Consider the following 25,792-nt stretch of genomic DNA (forward strand, 5'->3'; position numbering starts at 1 on the left):
CACCCGCCTGTTTCCGTTTGGAGGGGGAAGGACCCATTAGCGCGAGTTGTAGCGCGAGCAAACTTTGTGTAAACATATCCCCATGATACGTTGACTAGTTTAGACTTCTGCTCTTGTTTTCATTTGTATATTACTGTACTGCATAAAAAGATTTGCTAATTACAGTAGCTTAGCATATCAACTCAACCTTTTCTCCCCAGTTGAAATAAGTGTTATCGGCCTACTTTAGTATAACACACACTTGCAAACTTTTCGCTTTTCGGCGACAATCTCAGTTTTCTTGGTAAATTTGGTCATTCACGTGAATCGCGTAGAACCGGAGAGTTTTTTTTGGGTAATTCTTAGGATTGACATTTCTCTGGGCCAATCGGAATCTCAGCACTTGCTTCAGAATCTTGAAGGACGACGCAGCGCCAACTGAGCTCGACGGATGAGTCGCCTGGCTACCGCGCGAGTCTGATGGAAACTCTTACGCCTCGTGCCCACTGCACCGTCAGTCAACGGACGTGGGAAGGCGTGGCTGACGGATGGGGGAGTAGTCTTTGCAGAGGCATCCGTCAGCCAATCAAATCGCTTCGCCGGGTTCTTCCCGCTTCTTCCTGCTTGTTGCGAGGCAAGATGACCCGCTTTCCCGCTTTCCAGTATCGTCAGAGCCCGAGTCGCGTCACAGTGCTTAAATTTGCATACGCGATCTGATTGGATGACGAAACCGTCACTGCCGAAAAAGTTGAACATTTTTCGGAACCAACCGGCGCGCTACGACTCCTCGTCCTCGGCAACAGGCAAGGCTTGTTCAGCTGCAGCCGCAGCAACCTCCTCCTCTATTTGTGTCAATTCTTCCTGGCTGTATTATGGCTCGTACATATAGCCCTGAATGTCCGAATCAAACAATAGATTTTCAAAATCCACTTTGGCTGTTTCACATTGCAAATTTGCTCTCTAGCTAAACGGTGAAGAAACATGGCGGACATTGTGTTTACATCTCGTACGCAAGCTCCCGCCCCCCCTCATTCCTTATTGGTTGGCTCACAAATTTGCGGAACCAGTGGTTCTCAGTCCTCTGCCCTTCTAGCAGGCAGGCAAATTTCTACTGTCAAACGCGTCATTTTATGTTATCTCAGGAGAGAAATCAGGAAAGCTGGGACAAGGGAAGACTGGGTTAGACTTAGGGAAAAAAAACATTTTTGTTACATTACAATAGCGATTTTATAATGATAGAACGCCGGTTCTGAATCGGTGAAGTATCCCTTTAATACATGATAGCAGAATCAACAGACTGTTATAGATCAGCAGCAGCCATCTTTGTTATCCTTGAAAATTATTGAAATAAACCTTTGAAATATGATTAACACCTTAGCTCCCATTGAAAATGCAAATGCAAATCGATATAATATTAGGCAGGGCCGGCGATAGGCATAGGCGAAGGTGGTCGCCTAGGGCGGCAAAATATGTTCGGGGCGACAAAAGCGTTGGCAGACAGATGTCGCATTAAGGCCCAATCCCATTTCTACCCCTTACCCCTCCCCCTTACCCCTTCCCCTTACCCCTGCCCCTTGCCCCTCAATACAGAGGGGTAAAACGTTCCCCTAAGAAATGAGACGCCCCTCCATTACGTGGCTTCATCGTCGCTGACTGCGGACAGCTGACTGCTATGTCAACAGAGGCTAAGAGTAGGCATGTTTCAGATCAAGCATACGTTGCGTTGCCTCACATAACATAATGAATTAGTGGATAAAAACGTCAGAAATGCTGGCGTTAAACTTCCCTATGTGACGCGTCACATGGCTTTAAAAACTTGCAGGATCTCCATTGTAACTCCCTCCGTCTGCTTTTCCGTGCATATGCTCTTTCAAATAATTGCAGGCATAAGACGCTCCCCTCAACATATCACAACATTGCCATAATTGGTGGGAATGTACAGGGGTGCTGGCTGCTGTCGGGGGTGCTTGGGTGTAGGGCTCCACCATCTCCTAAAGAAACAATGCAAGTCAGTTGTTAGAAGTCATTTTCTTTAGAAATGTTCAGCTAATATCTCATGAAACATGTTTGAATAGCAGTTAGTGAAATTCATGAAACCACATCACCCTCACCATGAGGATAACCATAGGGTCTTCAATAGATGACACGAGGACTGGTGGGTCAATTGCTGGCCGGGCACCAAGAACCTCGTGCATTAAGTCAAAATACTGCCACGTCGCCACAGTCACCTCCCCACTTTCAGTCCCCGACCCAGTTTAGGGAGTCCTCAAATCCTGAAAAGACAAACACACACACACACACACACACACACACACACACACACACACACACACACACACACACACACACACACACACACACACACACACACACACACACACACACACACACACACACACACACACACAGACAGCAAATACTCAATTACAACAAAAACAATGGTCTCGTTTGGTTGATACATTCATTAGGCAATTGGTAATTGTTTATTTCAAACTAGACACATACCTTGTACTTCTTAAGGTTCTCCAACTTCTTTGAAGCCTGTTGCCTGGTCACTTTCCCCTCCATCCCCATTTCTTCCAGAAAAAGCCTACATCACAGCCAACGTACAGTATAACGACGACACAGACATTCAGTGGGCTATTAAGCTCAACACAGAAATACCAAAGTAGAAAACAAACGCAAGAATGAAAGAATTGAACAACGAAAGACTAAAGGTACGGCCACACCAACCGAGTCATAGTTAACTCGCGTTAAGGCCTAAATACACCGGCGCTGCAGCGCAGCGGCGCGCATTTTACGCGCGTCAAAAGCACGCCCCTAGCACCAACAGGAGGCGGCGCGACGGCCGCGCTGCAGTATAAAATCAGGAAGTCACCTGTCAATCAACCGCAGCAAAGAGACGAAACTCAATGGGTGAGTAGCCTATTGTATTCTAGTTTATTTATTTTCCATCTTTTTGGCTGAATAATTTGAAAAATGTATAATCTGCGCAGTGAAAGTATGTTTTCAAGCATCAGATCAACTTAGTTTGTAGGGCACTTTATCGTTTTATTTACTGTCATTTCTTATTTATTTAATATTTTGCCATTATTCATCTACTGCATCAACAATCTCAATAACTGCAGGACCTTCTATAAAGCCTTTTAAGTATATAGTGTAGTCACCTTTTAAGGCCAATTGTTATTGTGTGTATTTATTTTATTGAGCTCCTGGATGGCTTTATTGATCCCCATTGGGACCAATACAGTATCTATCTATCTATCCATCTATATAGCCTTAACATAGCCACACATTTACATGTAAGCAGCCAGTAGTTATCTATTTTAATTGAGCAAGCTCTTTTACATTTTATTGAGTTTTTTTTATTTCAACAGAATAAATAACTGTTGCCAGACAGAGGGGGGCTGCCCTTCTTCTCCTGCGCTGTAGGCGGGCAAGGAGAAAACGAAGGGTTTGGGTGCACCCCATCAATGAACGGAGACAAGAACAAGGGGTATGCCACAATCTGGTCCAGGACCTCCGTGCAGATCCTGAGAGGCACGCCAATATTTAAATTCGCCACTAAGTGTGCAATGGCAGAACCATATGGTGCAGCGTATATGATGACTTATAATCTAGTTATTATCCCTCTCTGGTATACTCTTTTGCATATATATATATACTTTTTTTTTATCCCTCGGGATAAATACAGTGATGTTATTGCTGTGCTGGATTCAGTAGCCAGTGTATTTTACTTGAGTGCTCGAGACATTTCCTTAAATCCAGAGATTCAGTTAATACATGATCTGATACCAGAGAGACAGTTAATACATGACAATGCATTTTTGAGCTTTGCCTGTGTTTTCTTTTACTTATCTATTTTATTGTATGAGAATGTTTCTATGTGAAGCACTTTGAGTCTGCTTCATGCATGACAAGTGCTATATAAATGAAGTTGCCTTGCCTTAAATAAAAATATATATATTACAAGTAATCTGGTTTCTACCTACATGGTGTGATTATATGTGACTTGATTTCGTCTATTTCCCATTATGGTTAATGGTTTGGGTACTTAGTCCACCATTGTTGATTTCTCACCTGAAGAGCCAATCTCCAGAGCTATGGCTCGCCAGGCAATGTCCTTTTTGGTGTTGTCTTTATAATGACGGGAACTTTGGTCCTATAATTCGACATACTTTTCCACCTCGACGACCAGTCTCTCATCGTCCATTCTCTCAGAATAGTTTTCTCACAAACGAAAGAGGGCGACATCCAGTGGTGAGGAGTAGATATAAAGGTGCCTACGGGACCCGGGATGTACAAACCAGCTTTTACAAAGTGCTTTTTCAGGGGCGGCGACGCTAGGGTATAGAACAATAGCCGTTTCTCAATTCGCGTACTTGTGCGTGCTCGTGTGCTCGTGGACTCGTGAAACGTCATCAGTCGTTGCCCGAGCACTGTTCCAATTCGAAGCACGCATCAAGCGAGTACTGTCGTAAAACCCGGAAGTGTTCTGGATGCGTGCTCGATATCGCCGTTTCACCGAGCATGCATCGGAGGTGGCTCGTGTGTGCTTGCTCCCGCTATAAATCCCAGGATGCATTTCGCACTCGGCGCAGTACGAGGGCGGACAATATGGAGAAGACGCACAAGTTACAACTGTAGCTTAAGTTACTCTTAACTTATATATTTATATAATATATAATATATAATATAATAATAATAATAATATATAAATATATATGTAAGGTCGTGTGTGTATAGCTTATACACATGACAGGACACTCATACCTTTTCAATTGTTATTCATTCAGAATATTTACATACTATTTGAAAATGAAAGAGGCTGGGATTTTGTTTTGTATCATTTGTTTATATTGTTCAGTAGTATATGCCTAAATGAGGCCGTAGCACAGTTAACGGACGAGCAGAGGTGGTGACGTCATCGAGTCCGCTGCTGTTCCAATTGCAGGTACGTACTCGCGTGCTCGCAAGTATGTGCTTGAAGTACAGACTTGCCAAGTACGTGCTTGCAAGTCATCGAGTCCGTAGTACGCGTGCTACGAATTGAGAAACGGCCATTGACTCGAAGACTAGTTGGAACGCTGCCGCGCAGCTAGTCGGCGCCGGTGTGGGCTAGTACATCCGGAATAATGGGGGCAGAGTTTTTGACGCGCCGCTGCGGCGCCGGTGTGTGAAGGCCTTTAGGGGCGTCGAAAATCTGCATTTTTGCATAGGGAACCATTGGTATAGGCGCTTCAACGCGTTATACGCGTTGAAGCGCGCGTTAGGGTCGTTAGACGCGGCAGACGCACGTAATTACTCACGTAAACGCAGTAACGCACCCAATGCACCAACGCCCGGAGTTCAAAAAATTGAACTTTCATCGCTCCAACGCGTGACGCTTAGCCGCGATAGCCAATCAGCGTGGAGCTTGACCCGACGTCACTGGCAGAGAGTAGTGACGCTTGCACAGAAGCATACGGCCGACATCTTTCTTTATTCTGGGTGGAAATAGTAACATAGTTACGCCATTAAATGCGTTTATGGAAATTTTTTGCAAGAAATGTGCATCTTACTTTCATAATGTTCGCTCGGTGAATGTGAAGGATGTTTGGTTTGATAGTTATGACGAAGAGGGAACGCTCCGTTCACTTGCATGGACATGGACTCATCTAGCTGCGTTGGCGCGTTGGAAGCGTTGAACCATCACACAATGATCAAGCGTCAGGTTAGGCGCGTTTGGTGTGGCCGTAGCGTTAAGGTACGGCCACACCAACCGCGTTAAGGCCTTCACACACCGGCGCCGCAGCGGCGCGTCAAAAACTCCGCCCCCATTATTCCGGGTGTACTAGCCCACACCGGCGCCGACTAGCTGCGCGGCAGCGTTCCGCGCTGCGCCGCCCAACTAGTCTTCGAGCCAATGTTCTATTCCCTAGCGTCGACCGCCCCTGAAAAAGCGCTTTTTAAAAGCTGGTTTGTACATCCCGGGTCCCGTAGGCCCCTCCATATCTACCTCTCACCACTGGATGTCGCCCTCTTTCGTTTGTGAGAAACAATTACGAGAATGGACGATGAGAGACTGGTCGTCGAGGTGGAAAAATATGTCGAATTGTATGACCAAAGTACCCGTCATTACAAAGACAACTCCAAAAAGGACAATGCCTGGCGAGCCATAGCTCTGGAGATTGGATCTTCAGGTGAGAAATCAACAATGGTGGACTAAGTACCCAAACCATTAACCATAATGGGAAATAGACGAAATCAAGTCACATATAATCACACCATGTAGGTAGAAACTAGATTACTTGTAATATATAGGCCTATATTTTTACTTAAGGCAAGGCAACTTCATTCATATAGCACTTTTAATACATGAAGCAGACTCAAAGTGCTTCACATAGAAATGCAATAAATATACAATACAATAAAAAAGACTGGCTACTGAGTCCAGCACAGCAATAACATCACTGTATTTATCCCGAGAGATAATATACATGTGTATATATATATTATATATATATATATATATATATATATGCAAAAGAGTATTTATACCAGAGATTGATAATAACTAAATTATAGGTCATCATGGCTAGGTTACACCATACGGTTCTGCCATTCGCCTAGTGGCAAATTGAAATATTGGCGGTGTCTCTCTGCACGGAGCTCCTGGACCAGATTGTGGTATACCTCCTGTTCTTGTCTCCGTTCATTGATGGGGTGCACCCAAACCCTTCGTCTTCTCCTTGCCCGCCTACGGCGCAGCAGAAGAAGGGCAACCACCCTCTGTCTGGCAACAATTGTTCTGTTGAAATAAAAAAAACTCATGTTTTGATCCCACGGCCAATTGAGGATATATTCATGAATGTGGTAACACATTATATACATTCTTATAGGCCTACCTTGACATTTTTACTATTTTACAGATGTTTGTTAAATTATAGAGCAAAGATACCCCTAGTGTAAACGAGGAAAATGTTAATTTTTTTATTGTTATTAGTTGTATAGGCAAGGATACAATTCATTGAACATCTGGAAAATCATAAAAAAAAACAATTTTCAAGGAATAGGATGAATATCTAATATGAACACATTCATGAATTCTTCCTCAATTCACCATGGGAAACGTGCTGTTTTTTATGGATTTACATTTAGCTGTTCCTCAGTTGTATCAATTGTCTTATTTATTCTGTTTTGTATGAGCAAATAAAATCTCAATCATATGACTGTCCAAGTTCTTCATTTTCAGTTAATAGAAACTAGAAGGTCTCACTGCATTCATCAGTGCTTTTAGACGTGTTTCCAATGGCTTTGTCAGAGAACGGTCTCCGTTCAATGAAATCGAAACCAAAACTGATTGAGCACCGTTTATAAACAACCCTTCCGGGTTTTGTCCGTTGGCTTGTTTCGATACGTCAAGTGTCGATAAGTCATCTGTAAGCGCAGGACCCCGAGCCGATCTGGCAGCCGAACACATTTGGTACTCACACCGGGTTGAATTCACTGCTGGTCTCTCTTCTTACTGTCCTTCTCAACACTCTGATCTGACTAAAAGGCTAGCAGCACGAAATCAAGGGATATTTAGAATAGAAAAAAACGTGTGATTAATCGCGATTAATCACGAGTTAACTATGACATTAATGCGACTAATTGCAATTAAATATTTAATCACTTGACAGAACTAATATATATATATACATTTGTGCTTGGATGTGATGCAGTTCGATTCAATTCCCATCAATTCCCATAATTTTCAGATTTTTTATATTTCCAAAATTCCCATGGTAATTTACCGGAAAGTGTCCAGAAATGTACCGGAAATTGTCCACCCCTTTGCAACCCTACCTACTACACACCCACGTACACAGATCTGTACATACATATGATAAAGCTGGGGATGAAGACCAGTTAAAAGCAATAGGTTGTGAGGTCTGGCTGGCTACGCTAGTGGTATTCACAAAGATTGTCTACCTGGGGGCTATGAACAATAGACTACACCCTGACGTATAGAGGGGCCATGTCAGCCCCTGTTACGAGTCTTTCCTTTTTGCAACTTTGAAAAGGGCAAAAGGGGCATTTAGGACCATGACAGGGCTGTTCCCTGTGGACCACGGTAACAATGCCTAGGGGGAACAAACACACACATTAGGGGTACATACACACATATAAACACACACACACACAAACACACACACACACACACACACACACACACACACACACACACACACACACACACACACACACACACACCACACACACACACACACACACACACACACACACACACACACACACACACACACACACACACACATACACAGTTTATGCATCATGCTAATTAAACCCTAGCTAACTCTTTGTAACTTATTCCGAAACTCAATAATATGCTCATGATCATTGCACTCAACAACATAAATTGCCAATAAACATTGTAGTTACCTGTATTTACCTAACATGAGCACGAGAAACTTTCACGTGAGCACAGGAAATTTTCTTGTGAGCATGGGAAACGTTCTCATGCCCACAGGAGGGTTCCTGGTGCCCACAGGAGGGTTCCTGGTGCCCATACGACGGTTCCTGGTGCCCACAGGAGGGTTCCTGGTGCCCACAGGACGGTTCCTGGTGCCCATAGGACGGTTCCTGGTGCCCACAGGAGGGTTCCTGGTGCCCACAGGAGGGATCCTGGTGCCCATAGGACGGTTCCTGGTGCCCACAGGAGGGTTCCTGGTGCCCACAGGAGGGTTTCCGCCGGTGCCCACAGGAGGTCAACTCCCTAGACATCAACATCAACACGCCAACATCTCCAAGACCAAGGAGCTGTGTTGTGGGGGGAGGCGAACATCATCCCCCCAACCTCTCTGAACCTCTGAGGAAGAATAGGCAAACATTTGAGCAGGTCGAGGCCTTTAGATACCTGGGCACAGATATTGACACCCACCTGTCGTTCTCCCAACTGGGAAAAGGAGTCAAGGTCGACCAAAAACAACCTGGCGACGTGACCGCTGAGCTGAAGGAGATGAACCTTACATTGTGAGAGGCACAGCATACAGCGCAAGACAGGGCCCGATGGAGGCAGATTGTCGAGGCCTTATGTCCCACCTGGGACGAAGGGGATTAATAATAATAAACCTGTCCTTCTCCCAGCACACAGACTCTGTGTACAAAAAGGCACAGCAACGCCTGTTCCTGCTGAGGAAACTCAGGAGCTCTGATGTCAGACAGGACATTTTAACAGCTGTCTATAAATCACTTATAGAATCTGTACTCACGTTCAACATCACATCCATGGTTTACCCTCACCTCTGTCAAAAACAAGTCAAAACTTTCCCGGATCATCAATTAAGGAAGCAAAATAACTGGCAAAACTCAAAATCAATTATCAGTACTCCACAGCCAGGCAGTTAAAAGGAAAGCCAACCTCATTACACAGGATCCCACCCACCCACCCCCTGCAAAAGTCCTTCCAACTTCTGCATTCAGGCCGCCGATATATAGAGTACCCCTTTCTAAGAAAAACATACACAAAAACTCATTCATACCAATTGCCATAAACAGCTTAAATAAACAATGAACAATTAACAAATAAACCCTGACGCACTTTACACATATCCATAGCTTTTATCTTGTTTAATTTTTCCATTTTTTATTATCTATACTTGTTTTAAGATCTATCTATGTGTGCTCTCAGAAATCAATGTTGTATGACTGCCTCAGTACATTGTCCTGTTTGAATGTCGAGCCACGTCAAAGATGATTTTCTGTTACGACAGACAATATAGTTTTCTGAATCTGAATCTGAAAGTGCCAAGTAATAGGCTTCCTAAAGATTCCAAACCACCAAAGTAAATTAAAACTGTGTTAAGTTTTATGGTAATACACAGGGATGTGTTGGTAATATATATGAATAGTAGTAATGTTATTCTAAACGCAAAAAAAATAAGTAAACATGACAGCTTCAGTCTCTCAAATATAAAGATTCTAGTATATGTATGCTATATGATTGAAACTGTTTATCCTCTCCGTGTTCTCCGACATGATGGAGGAATGTACTTTCATGGACATGTGTCCCTGAAAGTACATGTGACATGTGTCTTACGAACAAATTAAGGACTGTTTTTAAATATTGCTGTTTAAAATGAATGTCCATTCGTTCACAATTCCAGCCAAAGCCTCTTACAACATTGAGAGTGCATACATGCTATTGATTTATATTCTTTATTTTTTGTTTCTTTACGATTGTTTGGTTTCCTTATGGATGAAACGGTGGGCTGTAACAGAGAAGGAATACTGACCTAATGACAATAGCCACCGGGGGTTATAATTGGTCTTGTAGTCATACCCAATATGTATTATTTGGATGTGGATTACGTGCGCAAAAACAATTTGTTTTTCTTTACCCATTTGAATAACAAATTCCCCTAAACATTTGCCTTATACGTTAGCTTTGAATTGTACTGAGGAGAAAAAGGCTATATGTATGACATCAATGACATTTTGTCTAGACACATTTGAAATCCAAATAAGTCCTGCTGTACCTCTAAGAGCAACAACAGCCTAGGATTCACTACATTGCAATCACATTTACATTTGCTCATTTAGCTGAAGCTGATACTAAAATGCATACAATTTAGGCTGAGATAAATGTATCCATACAATCAAAGGATAGATGTATCCATACAATCATCAGAAGGAACTGATCACTTAAAAAAACTCACCACAATGCTTCTGCCCATTCCCTTAGCTTTACTGCCCCAGTGTCTATGGCAATGAATTCTTAACATGAAACCATAGAGCTGAGTATGATTGTATGTAGTGACCAAGTATTGATTTTTGATGTGGTTATAACAACTCCATTTTGTGAATACACGATGTAGCAAGACTTTCGTAATTATTATGCCATGTTTTTGTAATTGTCCACTCCAGTTAACGATGAATGGGTCCTGGAATTACATGACGATTTGTGCACGTAAGTAGTAAGTAAAATGTTTATAATTATCTTTCCATGGTAAATAATAGTAATTGTACCAATACAGTTATAGTAGGCTAGTAATAATGTTACAAATTAGGAACATTTTAAAATGAATCAATTTATTCTAGACACCCTAAACTATTGGTTGTCAAAGATGGCCTGACCATGACAGAGGTTATGATCAAATGTAGGCCTATTTATTATGGGCCGTTTCGTCCTATAATAACAATAATAACAAAGTGGCAAAAACTGAGAAGTGATAACCTTGGTATTATATTAACTTAAGCATTTTTGTTGGTCTGATTCCTCAAAGAGATCTTACATGTTTCTTTGTTTACTCCCCTTTGGTTACTTTGTGTTTTTTAAATCTATGTAAATAAGTAATGCGAGAGGCGTGCCTTGTGTGTTTGTAGTGGGCTGGATTATCTGACTATTTATGGTTTCATTCATCTGTAATTTAATTCAAACACCCAGACAACTGCAGATCGGAACGCTGACATGTAAGTAGGCCTACCTTTCAATAGATAGTTGTTTCAGCCATTGTTGATGTGTGTAATACTAATAATAAGATCATCATTAGATAAAACCTAGCGATGACCAGCGCATTGTTGTTGTTTTGTGGCAAAAAGGCTATAAATGTTTTGCAGTCGTAATGGCGCTTGAAGAAAATATATTATGTTTGTTAATTATTCTATGAATTGAGAGCTTTCAGGTTAACCTTATTTAGGTCTATATAGCAATCGTGAAAAGAATGACAGGAAATGTAGCTCTGCAAACTTGAGCTATGACACAAATGCAATTTGACAAAGATCAAATGCATACACAGACATACCTCTTCCACACAGGGGTGTTAAGGACCATTTTGCGCCAAGTCTGTCAATTGTTAGCCTAAACGAAAACTTGTCGCTTGGTTGTAACAATTCCCATGTATATTTATGCATTGCAAATTTAACCATGTTGATTGATTAAAGTGTCATTGGTATTTTATTTTGCAGTAAAACAAAGTAAGCCTATGGATACCCGGGTGCTCCTGATGCTCGTCCTTTCAGGTAGGCCTATAGTTATGGTGTACATAAATGTCATTCATTTTCACTATGAATGTCACAAGTCTCATTCAAACATGTGACGTTTCTACTGCAGCCATTATAAATATCTTGACTAGAAAAATCTGTCAATAATAACCAAGGCCTACTCCAATCACGAGTCAATTCATCCAGGGAAATTTTCTCTATGAATTGTGTTAGTCAGGTCTACTTAACAAAATAAATCCAGCTGAATGTGGTTTCCAACAGTTTCACATTTAATATAGGCTATGGTTAAAGTCTGATTACGACCCATAATGTTCGTACGGTCACCATTAGCCTACATAGGTTTATGTGGTAAAAAAAAGTGCAAAAAGTTACCTTTTTGCACAAAACCTTCTGATAACAACGATACACCTCTTTGCATTCAAAGGAGTATCCTTCTCTGTTGCTGGGCCCGTCAACAAATACATTGCAGTTAACATCCCGATGAGTTGGAGCGCTGCTCGGGAGTACTGCAACAACACTCACCTGGACCTGGCCACCGTCACGACATGGGAGGACCTGCTGATGCTGAGAGCAGCGGCGGGTGGTTCGACGCACTGGATCGAGCCGAACGAGGCCCTAGAAACTACAGAGACCATACCCGTGAACCCAAACCCATGGAAATGGTCCTTAGGGTCTATATCAGAATATCTTAATTTTAAATCGGGTGAGCCTGTTGTTAAATGTGCCATCGGGGTGTGTGCGAAGATGGAGTCAAACGGTACCTGGATTGACCAAAAGTGTTCTTCTCTATACGATTTTGTTTGTTTTGCTGGTAAGAGAAGATTTTGTGTTTGACACATCTTTTGATTTTAAATCCTATGGAATTTTTTATATCTCAATTTAAAAACAATTGATTTGATACCCTTTAAATATTACTTTCAAAACAAGGTAATCTGACTGTATTCGCTTTCAATGTCAAATATTGCATTTCAGGTTGTAGTCCTACTGTTTCAAAAACAGGATTACCAAAATAAATAAATCAACACTCACTAATTCAGATAAAAAAATTAAGGTTGCAGATATTTGAAATACGATATCCAATACTCTCCTATTGAAGTGGTCAAAATACGGACAAGAAAATTCAAGGCATAAAATTTTAACTGAAGTAGGACTGCAAAGGAAAGGCTCAAGCAATCAAAACTGAATGTACGCGAACCGACTGCTATCATCGTAGCTGTTGTTTTGTGTTATGCGTTTTCTGAACCCCTTTTTTTCTGAAACGCTTATTGAGGTCCGAGTTTGACATAACTAACATAAACCGGACAACTTACCGGTGCCCCAACAGTCCTCCCTGTTGGCCAGTGTTGGGTTTAATTCTCAAGCAGTTTTCCTCGATCACATAAGATGCGATTGCATTCAGTTTCGATTGCTTAGGTCTTTTCTGCTGCTGCTGCACTTCAAGTTTTTATGCCTTTAATTTTCCGGTCCGTATTTTGAACATGAATATGAATAAGGAAAATCGTATTTCGAATAACTGAAAATAAAATGTTGTATCTGTCGTAGGGATCAATGTTATGAATGAAATTGTTTTTATAAATACGACATTCAATATAATTTAAAATTGATTTGACACATTAGTCTACGCTGTTTTCAAATGCAGCTAACTTTACTGTATAAACAACTGTGACGACTGAACGCTATATATTTCTGCCTTAGGACCTCTAACAGATAAATTATACCATCTCGTCCAACTGAAGCTGACGTGGGAGGCCGCCAGAGACCATTGCCAATTGTACTACTATGACCTCGCTGTGATTGAGTCTGCCGAGGAGAACGAAGAGGTTTTGTCCACATTAAATACATTAACTACTTCTGCATGGATCGGTTTATACAGAGAGCCGTGGGTCTTGTCTTATGGGTGCAAAGACGTTCTAATTTACTGGTCTCCAGAACCAGAAGAGCCTTCAGAATTAGAAATGCCTCCAGAATCAGATAAGCATCCTCCCAGGGGCCCTCAAAGTAAAATTGAGGAACCCACAGCCGACAATTTGGCGCAATGCGCCAAATTGGTTTCGGGCGGATTAAGTGACCACGACTGTGAGGATGTGCACCCATTTATCTGCAATAGAGGTGAGCAGCCGATTAAACATGCAATGCATCACTTTTTCTCATCATACATTGCCTATCTTATTTCTGGCAGTATTATACTGGTCTAAATATTAATATATTCCCTTCTCTGTGTTGCTCAATGCTCGCACAGCTCTAAGACAGAGAAGAACAAAGATAACAATGCAGTCCAGCTTGGATCTGACAAACCCAAACGCTCAGGACAACATCCTACTACAAGTAAGACTACACACATATTTATCTAAAAGCTGCATTCAACACTTTATTCAAACCCCAGAAAAGTAACCACCTTCAGTTAAACACTTGTTATTTATGAATAACAGAATCAGATGATCCTGAACACTTATTTACCTATACCCTTACTATTACCTATATTATTGCTTTATATATTTACTCAACATTAATATTCCACAATCTTCATCTCTAAATTAACATCTTTTTGTAATTTACTGCAGAAATAACCACCCTTGAAATCCAAGGGTGGTTATTTCTGATTTGCTAAAGTTGTCTGTGAACATGGAACAGGAATGTTACTTGGAGATAACTTGATCTGTGTGTTCGTCTAGGCTAGTCAGCAGTTTGCATTTAGTTATTTAACTTCCCAATTCAGATTGTGTCATGTTCATAATGAACAGTTACCATATCAACTTTAACGGTCTCTTTGCTATTGATGAAGACAAAGATGGTTTTAGAAGAATACATAGTTTGTTACAGCTGTTTCTGTTCCTCTACTCAGATGTCTGCACATCTAGCCAGCACCGGAATGACTGACTTCCACCTTAGCTGGAGCACTCTGCCACAGAAACCTGATCCAACTGTCTGGAAGGCTGATAAGGACCAATCGTAATGTTAGGTTCACAGAGTTGCATGGCTTGATCACTGGCTCCCGCTTCTTGAGTAGTAGAACTATATTTTAGTTTGAGAAATGTATTAAAAAGTATGATGGTGGTTAATTCATACATTACTTTGAAAAACTATAAAATAATAGCTGTTCTTTCGTTGACAACGATGCAAAATGTAGGGCTATATCCCTGTGTACTGTACACTGGAACATTTATATTGATATGTATTGTTGGAAGCATATATCTTGTGTGGCTATTTGGTAATTTTTAAGACAGGACGGCCCTGTCTTAAAATTTTTAAGTTAACTTTTTTTCACTAAACTCTTTACGAGCAAATTACCATAGAACGCAACCTCGTCACATGTGTGGCATGTGGTCACAACCATGTATGCATCTTCATTCTCAGAACCCATCATCCAAGGGAAAGCGCTGCATAATGAGCAGAGTTGTAGTTCATGCTCAAGGCCCTATGGAGAGCAGTCAAGACCATGTCACTGAGTCTTGGCTGATGCTTGAGAGAACAGATTCTAATGGCTCCGTTGAATTGTCAAATATGTTGTCATAAATACATAATCTTAAATGTTATAAAACTTTATTATTTACCTGAACTAAATCATAGATGGAAACATGTATTATGATATAAAATGTAATTTGATACAATTTGTTCTAAGATATAACATGTAATCATAGACATTGGAAACAGACATGTTAGATTTGTAAAGACATTAATAACTTCAGTTATGTGGTATCTTCATGTGTCAAGTCTTTAGAAAGTGAAGCTCAAAACATTTGTAAACATGTCTCCACATATTCCTCTGATCTCAAATCTTAACGGCAAAATAAAACAAACTTTTCCAGTCTCCAGTCTTTACCCCTTAAAAAAACGATGAGAGTTCCTTGACGGAGGAACTCTCCACCTATCCAACCAATTTCATGTAAACAACTTTAATGTACCCATCAAAATACAGAGATCTCCTCAGTTATGACTGTTAGTCATAACATAAGTTAGTCATCAGTCAGTTCTTTTTTAAATTCTCTGTCATAGGGTATACACATTAGCTGTGTATTACAACTTTTATCAGTGCATGTGTAACTTTTCAAGGTTTTTAATTTCCCTTTTGTACAAACAAAATGGATGACATCTGCCAGCCTCTTCACACAAACCATTTAGTTCCTGTTTGAAACCATAACCCAACCACCAGCCTGGATTCGGTTTCTGATTTTACAGATTTCAATAGCCAGAAAAATCGAAATCAGCAACGTCTGGTCGTTCATGGTTCCTCTAACATACATAAAATGTAATACATCCTAACAATCGAGGTACGGTTATTCAATGAGGTATGAAGGGAATTGTGATATATATATATATATATAATGTAGAACACAAACTATATAATCATGGGCTGCCACTGACTGACTATAAGGGTTTTACACTGTTCAAAAGACAACCGTCTTTCCTCTTCTTGTCTGTGATATCCCTCTTGGATTTCCAATCCTCACTGGCTTTTCAAACCTAGAAAAGGGGCCCCGACACCCGTATGCCCACAGGGGCAATGCTGTTTATTGCAGTGGTAATCTGATGAAGGGCAGATATGTCTAAGAATATATCCCCTCATAACATGCCATCCACTCACGACACGCCCTTAAGGAACCTACACATGACGAGCTTTCAGCCTCATCGTACCAATGTTATCCTATAGAGTTGAGACGTCCAACCTTGCGCTGAGGCTTGCCTTGGCGTGGCACACAGCCCAGGTTCGTTTCACATTCTAGAACTGACGTGATCTAAAGACGGGCATTTCTTTGTTTCTAAACTGTGATCCAAGCTTAATGAATTAAAGAACTCTGTAGTTGGATGGCTTCATTCCGATTCCCACCCTAGCGCCCTTTGCTTTGCTGAAAGCTCATTATGCATTGACTACTTTGTGCTCAGCTTTAATATGTCTGAGGTTATATGTTTAAACACCCTGCCACGAAGTGGAGCTTTCAATTTATATTGAGCCTGTATATTGCCATTCCACACATTACATATTAAAATGAGTGTTAAATTCAACCACAGCAGGCAAGGGGAGGGAAAAGTGTGTGAAGGTGGTGGCAGGCATCTGCATTGGCCCATAGTACAATATTCCCCAGGCCTCTCCAAGAGTGTATACCAGTCATGGCATCTGTTAATAGTACGCTGCCTTCAGACATAGAAGCAGGAGTCTAGAGGTTGAGTGAAGAAACACATGGGCTGTGGGACAGAGCCGATGTGTGGCACTCCACTCCAGCGGTTCTCCGCTCCAGACAGGTTCCTCTTGGGGTACTCCCCTCCAGAAGGGTTCCCTTTGGGGTACTCCGCTCCAGACAGGTTCTTCTTGGGATACTCTGCTCCAGAGGGGTTCCCCTCTCCAGACATGTTCCCCGCTCCAAACAGGTTCCTCTTGGGTTTCCCCTCTCCAGACAGATTCCTCTTGGGGTTCCCCTCTCCAGAAGGGTTCCCCTTGGCGTAATCCTCTCCAGGCGGGCTCGCCTTGGCGTAATCCTCTCCAGACAGGATCCTCTTGGGGTTCCCCTCTCCAGAGGAGGACTTCCTCTTGGGCTTCTCCAGGTCCTTCAGGTCCTCCAACATCTCCTGGATCAGCGGGGGCATTGAGATGGGGATCTCCGTCTTCAATGTGACTACACGCTCGGCACCTGTTGTCACATGATACGCTTATCATGAGCAATAATTCCACTTCCTTCTCCATTTTTTACTCAAACCATTCCTTCCCTTATATTGAACTATATTGACTTGACTTTGACAAATATCCTTTATGCATATCCTTTTTTTTGGTTAATCAAAGCCTATTGACGGACCTCCTTTGGAAATCACGAGAACTCAGACCATTATGTTGAGTTCTGAATTCAATCCTCCCCTGGATTCCCACCCAAATCACCAATATGGCCGCTAGGTCACTGAGGCCTATTTCGCAACCCGGGTTACCTTTGGCACTGATGCAGCGCAGATCAGCGATCTTCATGAGGGCCTTGGGGAACACCAGGGGCATGCTGGGCCGGCGCTGGCGGGAATAGACCTTCAGGGCCTCCAGCAGGGGCTCCTGCAGCACCTCCACCTTGGAGGGCTCCTCCAGGTCCTGGCGGTCTGGGTAGGAGGTAGGAAAGACCGCACGGTGTCAATAAAGGGCTGGTCGGGAGTCACACGACGTCAACCCTTTGAGGGCACTCTGAAACCGAAGTACCTCCGGACACCAGGCAGATGGCGCTGAGGAGCCCGCTCTCCGTCTCGTCCATCTCCAGGGGCAGCAGCTGGCCGGCAAACGTGAACACCTGATCGGTAAGCGGACCGAAGCCAGCGTTGTGGACCTGGGTCCGGGTGAGGGTGAGGCCGTCGGAGAAGGTCATGGTGTCCTGGTCCGGTGTGTAGCGCGTGCAGATCCTCAGGATCTAAATCAGGAGACATGATGTGTGTTGGGTGTGAAATGATAAAGGTCTGATTGTTTGTGATAAATGCAACGCTTTGTATATTGTCTATTATTTACTAATTTAGCACCTAACAAGCGCCTAACACTGTAATGTTATTTTACATACATGTCATTAAAGAGCAGGTAGAGGTTAGGCATCTTGTTCAAAGACGGTTGCAGGGAGCTTGCGGTAATTGGTGTTTTAACCCAGGACCTTTTGACTGGGACAAGCACTAGCCACACTTAATTGTTACATTCAAATCGTACATTCCCATGTATATAGAGTGATGTAAATATTCAATGTACATGGAAATATCGAAGGGATAATTTCAGGATTTCTCTAGCGATAGTGGGGCTATCCACCGGCTACTGCTTAGTTTTAATGTAAAATGGATGATATTTGATTTAGGTTATGTGATCAATATGCTGAATGGGGAAATTATCAAAAACATTTTAAAGGTCTCTCGTCCTCAACAACCTCAGCACCCTGGTAACGGAGAGAAGGGAAGCAGAGACTAATCAATACATTAACTTGGCCTTTCAGCTTCCATGGATCAATCCCTGCAATTTATTGATGTAATTGTTTCACAGAAAATAACCAACATCTCCAGGGCTAAATAAAGTACATCTTATCTTCCAAATGACATTAAGGCCAATTCCTGCTTCTACTCACCAGGATGTCAAGGCAGGCAGTTTTCAGCAAAGTGATCTGGTCGGCCATGGTCAAGCCTGTGAAGCCTGGCACTCGCTTGGCGAACTCCACCACCTTAATGATGCACTTGGTGGCCAGTTCGCTGAACTTATCCCAGAGCCCAAGGTCCAGCCGGACCCTGTGGTCGGAGCTCGAATGCTACGATGGGAGAGGGGGGGAACGATGGGAGAGACTAGTGGTTAAACAACATCAAATGACCCACAAATACCCACGGAGGACTACAGAGAGTAGTACACAGAACATTCAAAAAACATAAAGCATTTTTAAGGACTGTTGTATAAACGTTATTATTTATATATAAAAAAATAACATTTATAACAAGGACACTCCAATTTATTATATAGGGATACTTCTTTCTGTGCGGTCCTCAAAAGGAATATATATTTGTTAACCGCCCAGAGAGAAGCGTACAGTTGATCCATGATGTCACCATGGTGACCACAGGGCTTACCATAGCGACCTGGGGGATCACTGTGTTGTCGACCTACCATGGTGTACTTTCCCAGCTGGCCGAGGGCGGGGAAGGTGTCCCTGTGGGCCCGGCATATCTTCTCCACCACCAGGCCCAGCTCTGTGCTCAGCTCGTAGGTCTCCAGCACCGCCATCTTCACTGCCGCCGTGCGCTCCTTCTTCTTGTTGCGGTCATTCCTCACCGCTGGGGGGAGGACCGGAAGGAAGAAGGGAGATCAGAAACAGAGTATGAAAACGTTGAAAACATTTGAGTGGCGTGGGAAACAAACAAGGGTCCATGGGAGGAGACACGTGTGTTTAAAGGCCTTTTTAGGACATGCTTTTTATATTTGTAAAGAATCTCTCCCCGCACCTCCCCTCCCCTCCTCTCCACCTCCCCTCCTCTCATCCCCTCCTTTCCTCATCCCTCACTCTCTCTCTCTCCCCCGCCGGTCTAGCTGCCCTACATACGAGTGCTGTGTAAATCCTGGCTAGCAAAGAACTCACTCGATTCTAGACCAATCGGTGTAACAGCAGCAGCAGCAGTGGTCTAGTTACAGATAATCCATGCTACATGCATTTGACAGATGTGTGTTATCTGATCTGTCTGATTGCTATTAAGGAGCTGTGGTGTAGGCCCCCTACCCCCGCTGTAGGCTATAAATACACACATAAACATGCACGCACGAGCGCACACACACAACAAAATATGTTTTTTGTGTTCATCCCTCATTGAGTTAATCTGGGTCAACTGAGCTTTGTGGCGATGTGGAGCAGAATATGATGGTTTCAGAGGATAGCTGCCTAGTGGAGGCACTTACTACGCTTCACTGCACTCGCATCATGCAACGTTTCACCCTCTCTCTCACACACCATAGAAGGACAGTTCCCCCTGTTATATGGTCATCATTATGTAACTATTAAAAAAATAAAAAACATTTTTACATAACTTCCTCTGCAGATGGAGGAAATGAATCAGTCATGTATGGGCTCTTATAAAGACTGCAACGGGCTTACACGCGTGGCTGAAAAAAGTTTCCATGATCCAATCAAATCCTGAATGATCAAATCTGTGAATGTGTGTGCATGCATGCGTGTGTGAGTGCATTTGTGTGTGTGTGTGTGTGTGTGTGTGTGTGTGTGTGTGTGTGTGTGTGTGTGTGTGTGTGTGTGTGTGTGTGTGTGTGTGTGTGTGTGTGTGTGTGTGTGTGTGTGTGTGTGTGTGTGTGTGTGTGTGTGTGTATTTGTGACACCCTGCAATGGACTGCATTGATTAAGTTTGTTCGATTAGTCAGGTTTGCTCAATATATTTAGTCTGACTGATTGAGTTAGTTAGTTCGATTTTAATTAGTCTGGTTTGTTTGATGGAATTAGTCTGATTGATTGAGTTAGTTTGATTGATTCTGTCTGATAGACATAGGGTGTTGGGGAATGGTTACTTACATTCCCTTGACATGCCCACAGCGAAGCACTTGTGCAGCCGACAGTACTGACAGCGGTTCCTGGTGATCTTGTTGACCATACACTTCCTGTCCTTGTGACACTTGTATGCCATGTTCTTCTGGACGCTACGTCGAAAGAAGCCCTGCGTTGTCATGGTTAAAAATCTTAAGTTTGTATTCATGATGCAGCTCTTTGTTATTTCTCAGTGGTATTATTTAAAAAAATTCCTTTTCCATATTAAGCAACTTCTGATCCAGGCTTCATGTGAAAATCGAATGGCATTACTTTAAAACATTGCAGTAATACATTACACACAGTTATACCCCACTCAGGCCAAAAGCCCCTAAATCCTTTCGCGAGCACACCACCAATATAACATAACATGTTAAATCAAGCATTGAAATAAATGTAAATGTCAATTTTGAACCTTTCGGCTGACAGTGGAACACCCTGACATGCTCACCTTGCAGCCCTCACAGGCACTGACGCCGTAATGGTAGCCGGATGACGTGTCCTGGCACACGAAGCAGGGCTTGTAGGTGCGAGGGGGCGGGGCCAGAGGAGAGGCGGGGCTAGTGAGCACGTCGTCCGAGCTGGAGCTGGAGCTCTGGCTCTCACCTGCGGCACAGTGGACTCACTTTAATAACCATCATGAGGAATCTGATGTTAACTATTACTAATTAAGATCAATCATGTTCATAAATGATTAAGGATAAATAAATAATAAACTGTTAATTATGATGATTAATGTTATACTATTATTTCTAAGAAGAAGAAGAAGAAGAAGAACTCATATCTTCAAGAATGATGAAAAATAAATTCATCCTTCTCAGAATACATTTATATTGACATTTAATACATTTTATGAAAACATGAACATACTGACTTTGATAAATAAAATAAGAGGATACAAGGAATGCAAATAAATAATTAAACATCACTTAGTTTGATTTTGGTAAAGGGAGCATAACTATACCATGGTACGAGCTCTCCTGCTCTTCATAAGACTGACTGAGAGAAACTGCAGAAAGAAAGAGAGGGAGATTTTTTAAACCACAGGTCTCTGCAAGAGGTTCAATGTAATTGCAAGAGATTTCAAATATTTTACATCAACACCCCACCTTTAAAGGTCCCATGACATGCTATTTTATGTATTCTTTAATTTAGGTATTAGTGGGCAACTAACACAGTATTCAAAGACGTTCCCGAAATTCAGCCGTGGTGCAGAGTTACAGCCACTCCGAGCCAGTCGCACATTGAGCTTCCCCCAAATGCGCTGTTTTGGTGTCTGTAGCTATAATGCAAATGAGGAGGAGCGAGGCGTGTCAAGGAGGAGGGTGGGGGTGTGGCCCTGAGCAGCTTGCAGCCACGGTACCATGCGCTCTGTTTACAGTGGATGTATCGCAATGGCGAGGCGCACACAGCCATGAGCCGTGTTCTGTAAATATTCTAGAACACACGGGAGTCCTGGAGCTCTATATCTAAATATTATCATATAGCCTACATAAATATCTATATCACATAATATATATTATCACGGCCAAAAGCTGTGTGAGCCGATATTATGAATCTCAAACGACCGCGTTGGGTTCTCCGACGTTCCTGGTTCTTCAACGTCCACATCAATGTGAAGTAGACTGAACCGCGACAAGGAGGAGAAAGGGATTGTTGCCGGGCAGCGCTTGGGCACCTCCGCCTCCGGCGGTGGTCCCTCAGCGGGGCTCAAGCGGGAGACATTCGGCGCCAACAATCCCTTTCTCCTCCATGTCGTGGTTCATGTTCTTGAGGGAGTCAAAGCCAAAGTTCGTTCCCCCCCAATTCCTTCTCTGCCCGCTGCCTGGCGATGGTGCCTCGTGGCAACCGGCGGCATGTCGCAGTTCATGTAGCCTACTTCAGCGAGTCAAAGCCAAAGTTCCTTTCCCCCAATTCCTTCTCAACCATGGCTCAGATAACCCCCACGACAGTGTCGTTGTGGAAATACAAGAGACGTCAAAGAACCGACAAGAAACACTTGCGTTACAGTGTGTGTATACACACACACACACACACACACACACACACACACACACACACACACACACACACACACACACACACACACACACACACACACACACACACACACACACACACACACACACACACACACACACACACACACGTACGTGGCGCTCGCACGGTCGAGTCTCATTGGCGGGCCAACGTCTCTGGGCGGGCCAGGCAGAGTAAGGGGAGGAGCTTAGATGCTTTGTGAGTTTATGACGTTCTAAATTAAGACATTCCAAATCAGCGCGCTTGAGCCTCCATTTTTTCCAAAGGCGAGCAGAACAGCTAGTGCTCGTTTTACACCAAACGCAAGTTTTAGCCACTGGGGGACCATAGGCAGGCTAGGGGAACTCATATTTATGTTAGAAATGTCATGGGACCTTTAAGGAATATATATATATATATATATATATATATATATATATATATATATATTTCACTTAAAAGGTGGGGTAGGTAATAGTGAGCTAGAATTTTGTAGCATCCAACCCACAAAATCCCATCACTCCTTATAGGCCTCCCTCAAAAACCACATGACTTGCTAGCTTTTACATTTTTCAGACTTGCTATACAATCAGCAATCACCAACGTTTACCACAGGGCCCACAAGGTTTAGCCCCGTAATCTTTCTGAAGGAAAAATTAAGCATATAAAAAAGAAAAAGTTCCACACATAACAATAGTTTGCAAAACGTCCTGCGACGATAAATCGGCCAAATGACAAATCGGTCGACCTCTAGCCAAGTAGGTAGGTAGACTGAAAGACAGGCCTTCCAATAATGAGCAAATCATTTAGTTTGCCGAAGGAAAGGATTGGATGAGCTTATTACAGCCTTCCTTTGTCCGATTGCTGCAGAATGTTCAAAAAGTATTCTAAAACAAATGGCCTATCCTAATATAACTGGTGGCGGACTTAACCTGCAGACATAAAACCTTCACTGTGTGATTTCTGTTCTGCTCGCCATCCAAGCAGGACTTTGAACACAAAGATGCCTTGAACCCTGCATGGAGGTAGGGGGGGGTATTACGTGGAAAATAAATGGGGGACCCCTCGTTCCATTTTAGGGCTTTAGTGTGTCCGCCACAAGGACCAAGAAAGGGCTTTTCATAGAGGGACAAAAAAATTACTTGTCTCTCTCCCTTGAACCCGTGGCCCCTGGTTGAACCTGGCATCACAGGGCCAAACCAGGACGGCCCGGTCGGCCCCTCTCTCACAGAGGGAAACAATGCAGATACACGATGGCCGAGTGTGAATGAGAGCCAGACAGAGAGAGAAGGATAGAGAGAGAATGGGAGAAAGAGAGAGAGAGAAAGGACCTGAGTGACAGGGATACTGGTCTGTGTGTAGCTGTTGGGTGGAGTGAGGTTAAAAACTATTTCAATTACATTAATAGTGACATACCTTATTGTAAATGTTTCTAATATGAGAAGACAACATATGTAATGACATTGAATAAGGAGTTAGGATTGACTGAAAATGTGTTTGCAGTAAGTATATCCTGTTTAGAAGTATACAAAAAATGCTTTTGCTTGAAAAGTTTGGTGCGTGTTAAAGAGACTTGTGTCATAGGCTGAGTGTGATTTATATAGAGACTAGAGAGGGACAGAGACTGAAGTTGATATGAACGGAGAGGGAGCGAGTGACCTAGACTGGGAGGGGGAGATGGGAGAGAGTGAGAAAAAGAATGGGAGAGAGACCGATATTATGAGAGGTAGGGGGAGAGAGCGAATGGTAGAAAGAGAGGGGGGAAGGGGGGGCTGCAGAAGTCTAGATGTTGTCTGACCTCTTGGGCTGGTGACCGCCTGGTGAACCCAGTGTGTGAATACACTGACAATCTCTTTCGAACTGAACGAACCCCCATTCATCATCAGTTTATCAATACACCAAGTTTAACACAACTATCAGAGTGCATGTAGTTTACTTAAAATAAAAAGGAACGGCACCAAGAATAACAACAATAATTATTGTTAGAAAGAATAGCAATAACAACCATACATTAACCACAATAATAATACAAATAATAATAATACAATATGGGATAATAATAATAATAATAATAATAATACATTAATATGGGCCTCAAGGGACATATATTTTCTCTACTATCAAGAGGGCGAAATCTCCCAACAGCATTGTCTAAATGTCAATGATATCAATGATTTGTATCAAGCCAGGTTATTTAACTTACATTCCGTGGAACAAGTCCGATGCACTTGCCAGTCGGGTCCCGTGAAATCAACGAAGCAATTTGCAAAAGACTGCTCCTCATTTGGCTGATAACACGGACTGGTATAAAAATCCAGATTTTCTCCCGGGCCGACTGCCAGAAAATCCATATAGTCAAACATTATATCAAGTGTTTACTCTACGATAAAAAACAACAACTATCTATTGACAAAGAAGCTATGTCAAAAACAAAACAAAATAGTTTAATCGCAACATTGAAGATAAAAGACGTAGAGGTATCCAAGAAATCGTTTATTTTCCCTTGGATTTTGTTTTCGATTAATACAAATACGCTGACGTTTTTCGTTAAAAGTGATCTTCAATCATAGCGTGCGACGGAAAACGTCTCGTTATCCTCATGCAAAACAAGAAGACTGGTCGGGCTGCTCTTGAATAATCTAATTGCGTATTTGCAAAGAACGTTGCAGCAACGTTGTTCGTAGGCCTATCTCTTCCTTAAAGAAAAATACACGAGTTTTGAGATAAACGGCAGGCTTCTCGTTATCTCCCAAGTTATGTCACACAGACCGGCGGAATCAAATGCAAGTGAACTTTCT

At 42.6% G+C, this 25,792-nt stretch overlaps 1 protein-coding gene across 1 annotated transcript; it reads right to left on the minus strand.

The window, feature by feature from the left end:
• Window positions 1-16,265: 16,265 nt before the first annotated feature.
• Window positions 16,266-25,792, minus strand: LOC130391860 (retinoic acid receptor beta-like). The gene is made up of 9 exons (XM_056602177.1): window positions 25,198-25,792; window positions 21,940-21,984; window positions 21,427-21,581; window positions 20,964-21,105; window positions 19,559-19,725; window positions 19,032-19,208; window positions 18,137-18,341; window positions 17,881-18,039; window positions 16,266-17,591 (listed from the first exon to the last, which is right to left on the minus strand). The coding sequence occupies exons 1-9, from the start codon at window positions 25,355-25,357 to the stop codon at window positions 17,101-17,103; spliced, it is 1,701 nt and encodes a 566-aa protein (XP_056458152.1). The 5' UTR covers window positions 25,358-25,792; the 3' UTR covers window positions 16,266-17,100.

Source organism: Gadus chalcogrammus, chromosome 11 (genome assembly GCF_026213295.1).
Source record: "Gadus chalcogrammus isolate NIFS_2021 chromosome 11, NIFS_Gcha_1.0, whole genome shotgun sequence".
Lineage (NCBI taxonomy): Eukaryota > Metazoa > Chordata > Actinopteri > Gadiformes > Gadidae > Gadus > Gadus chalcogrammus.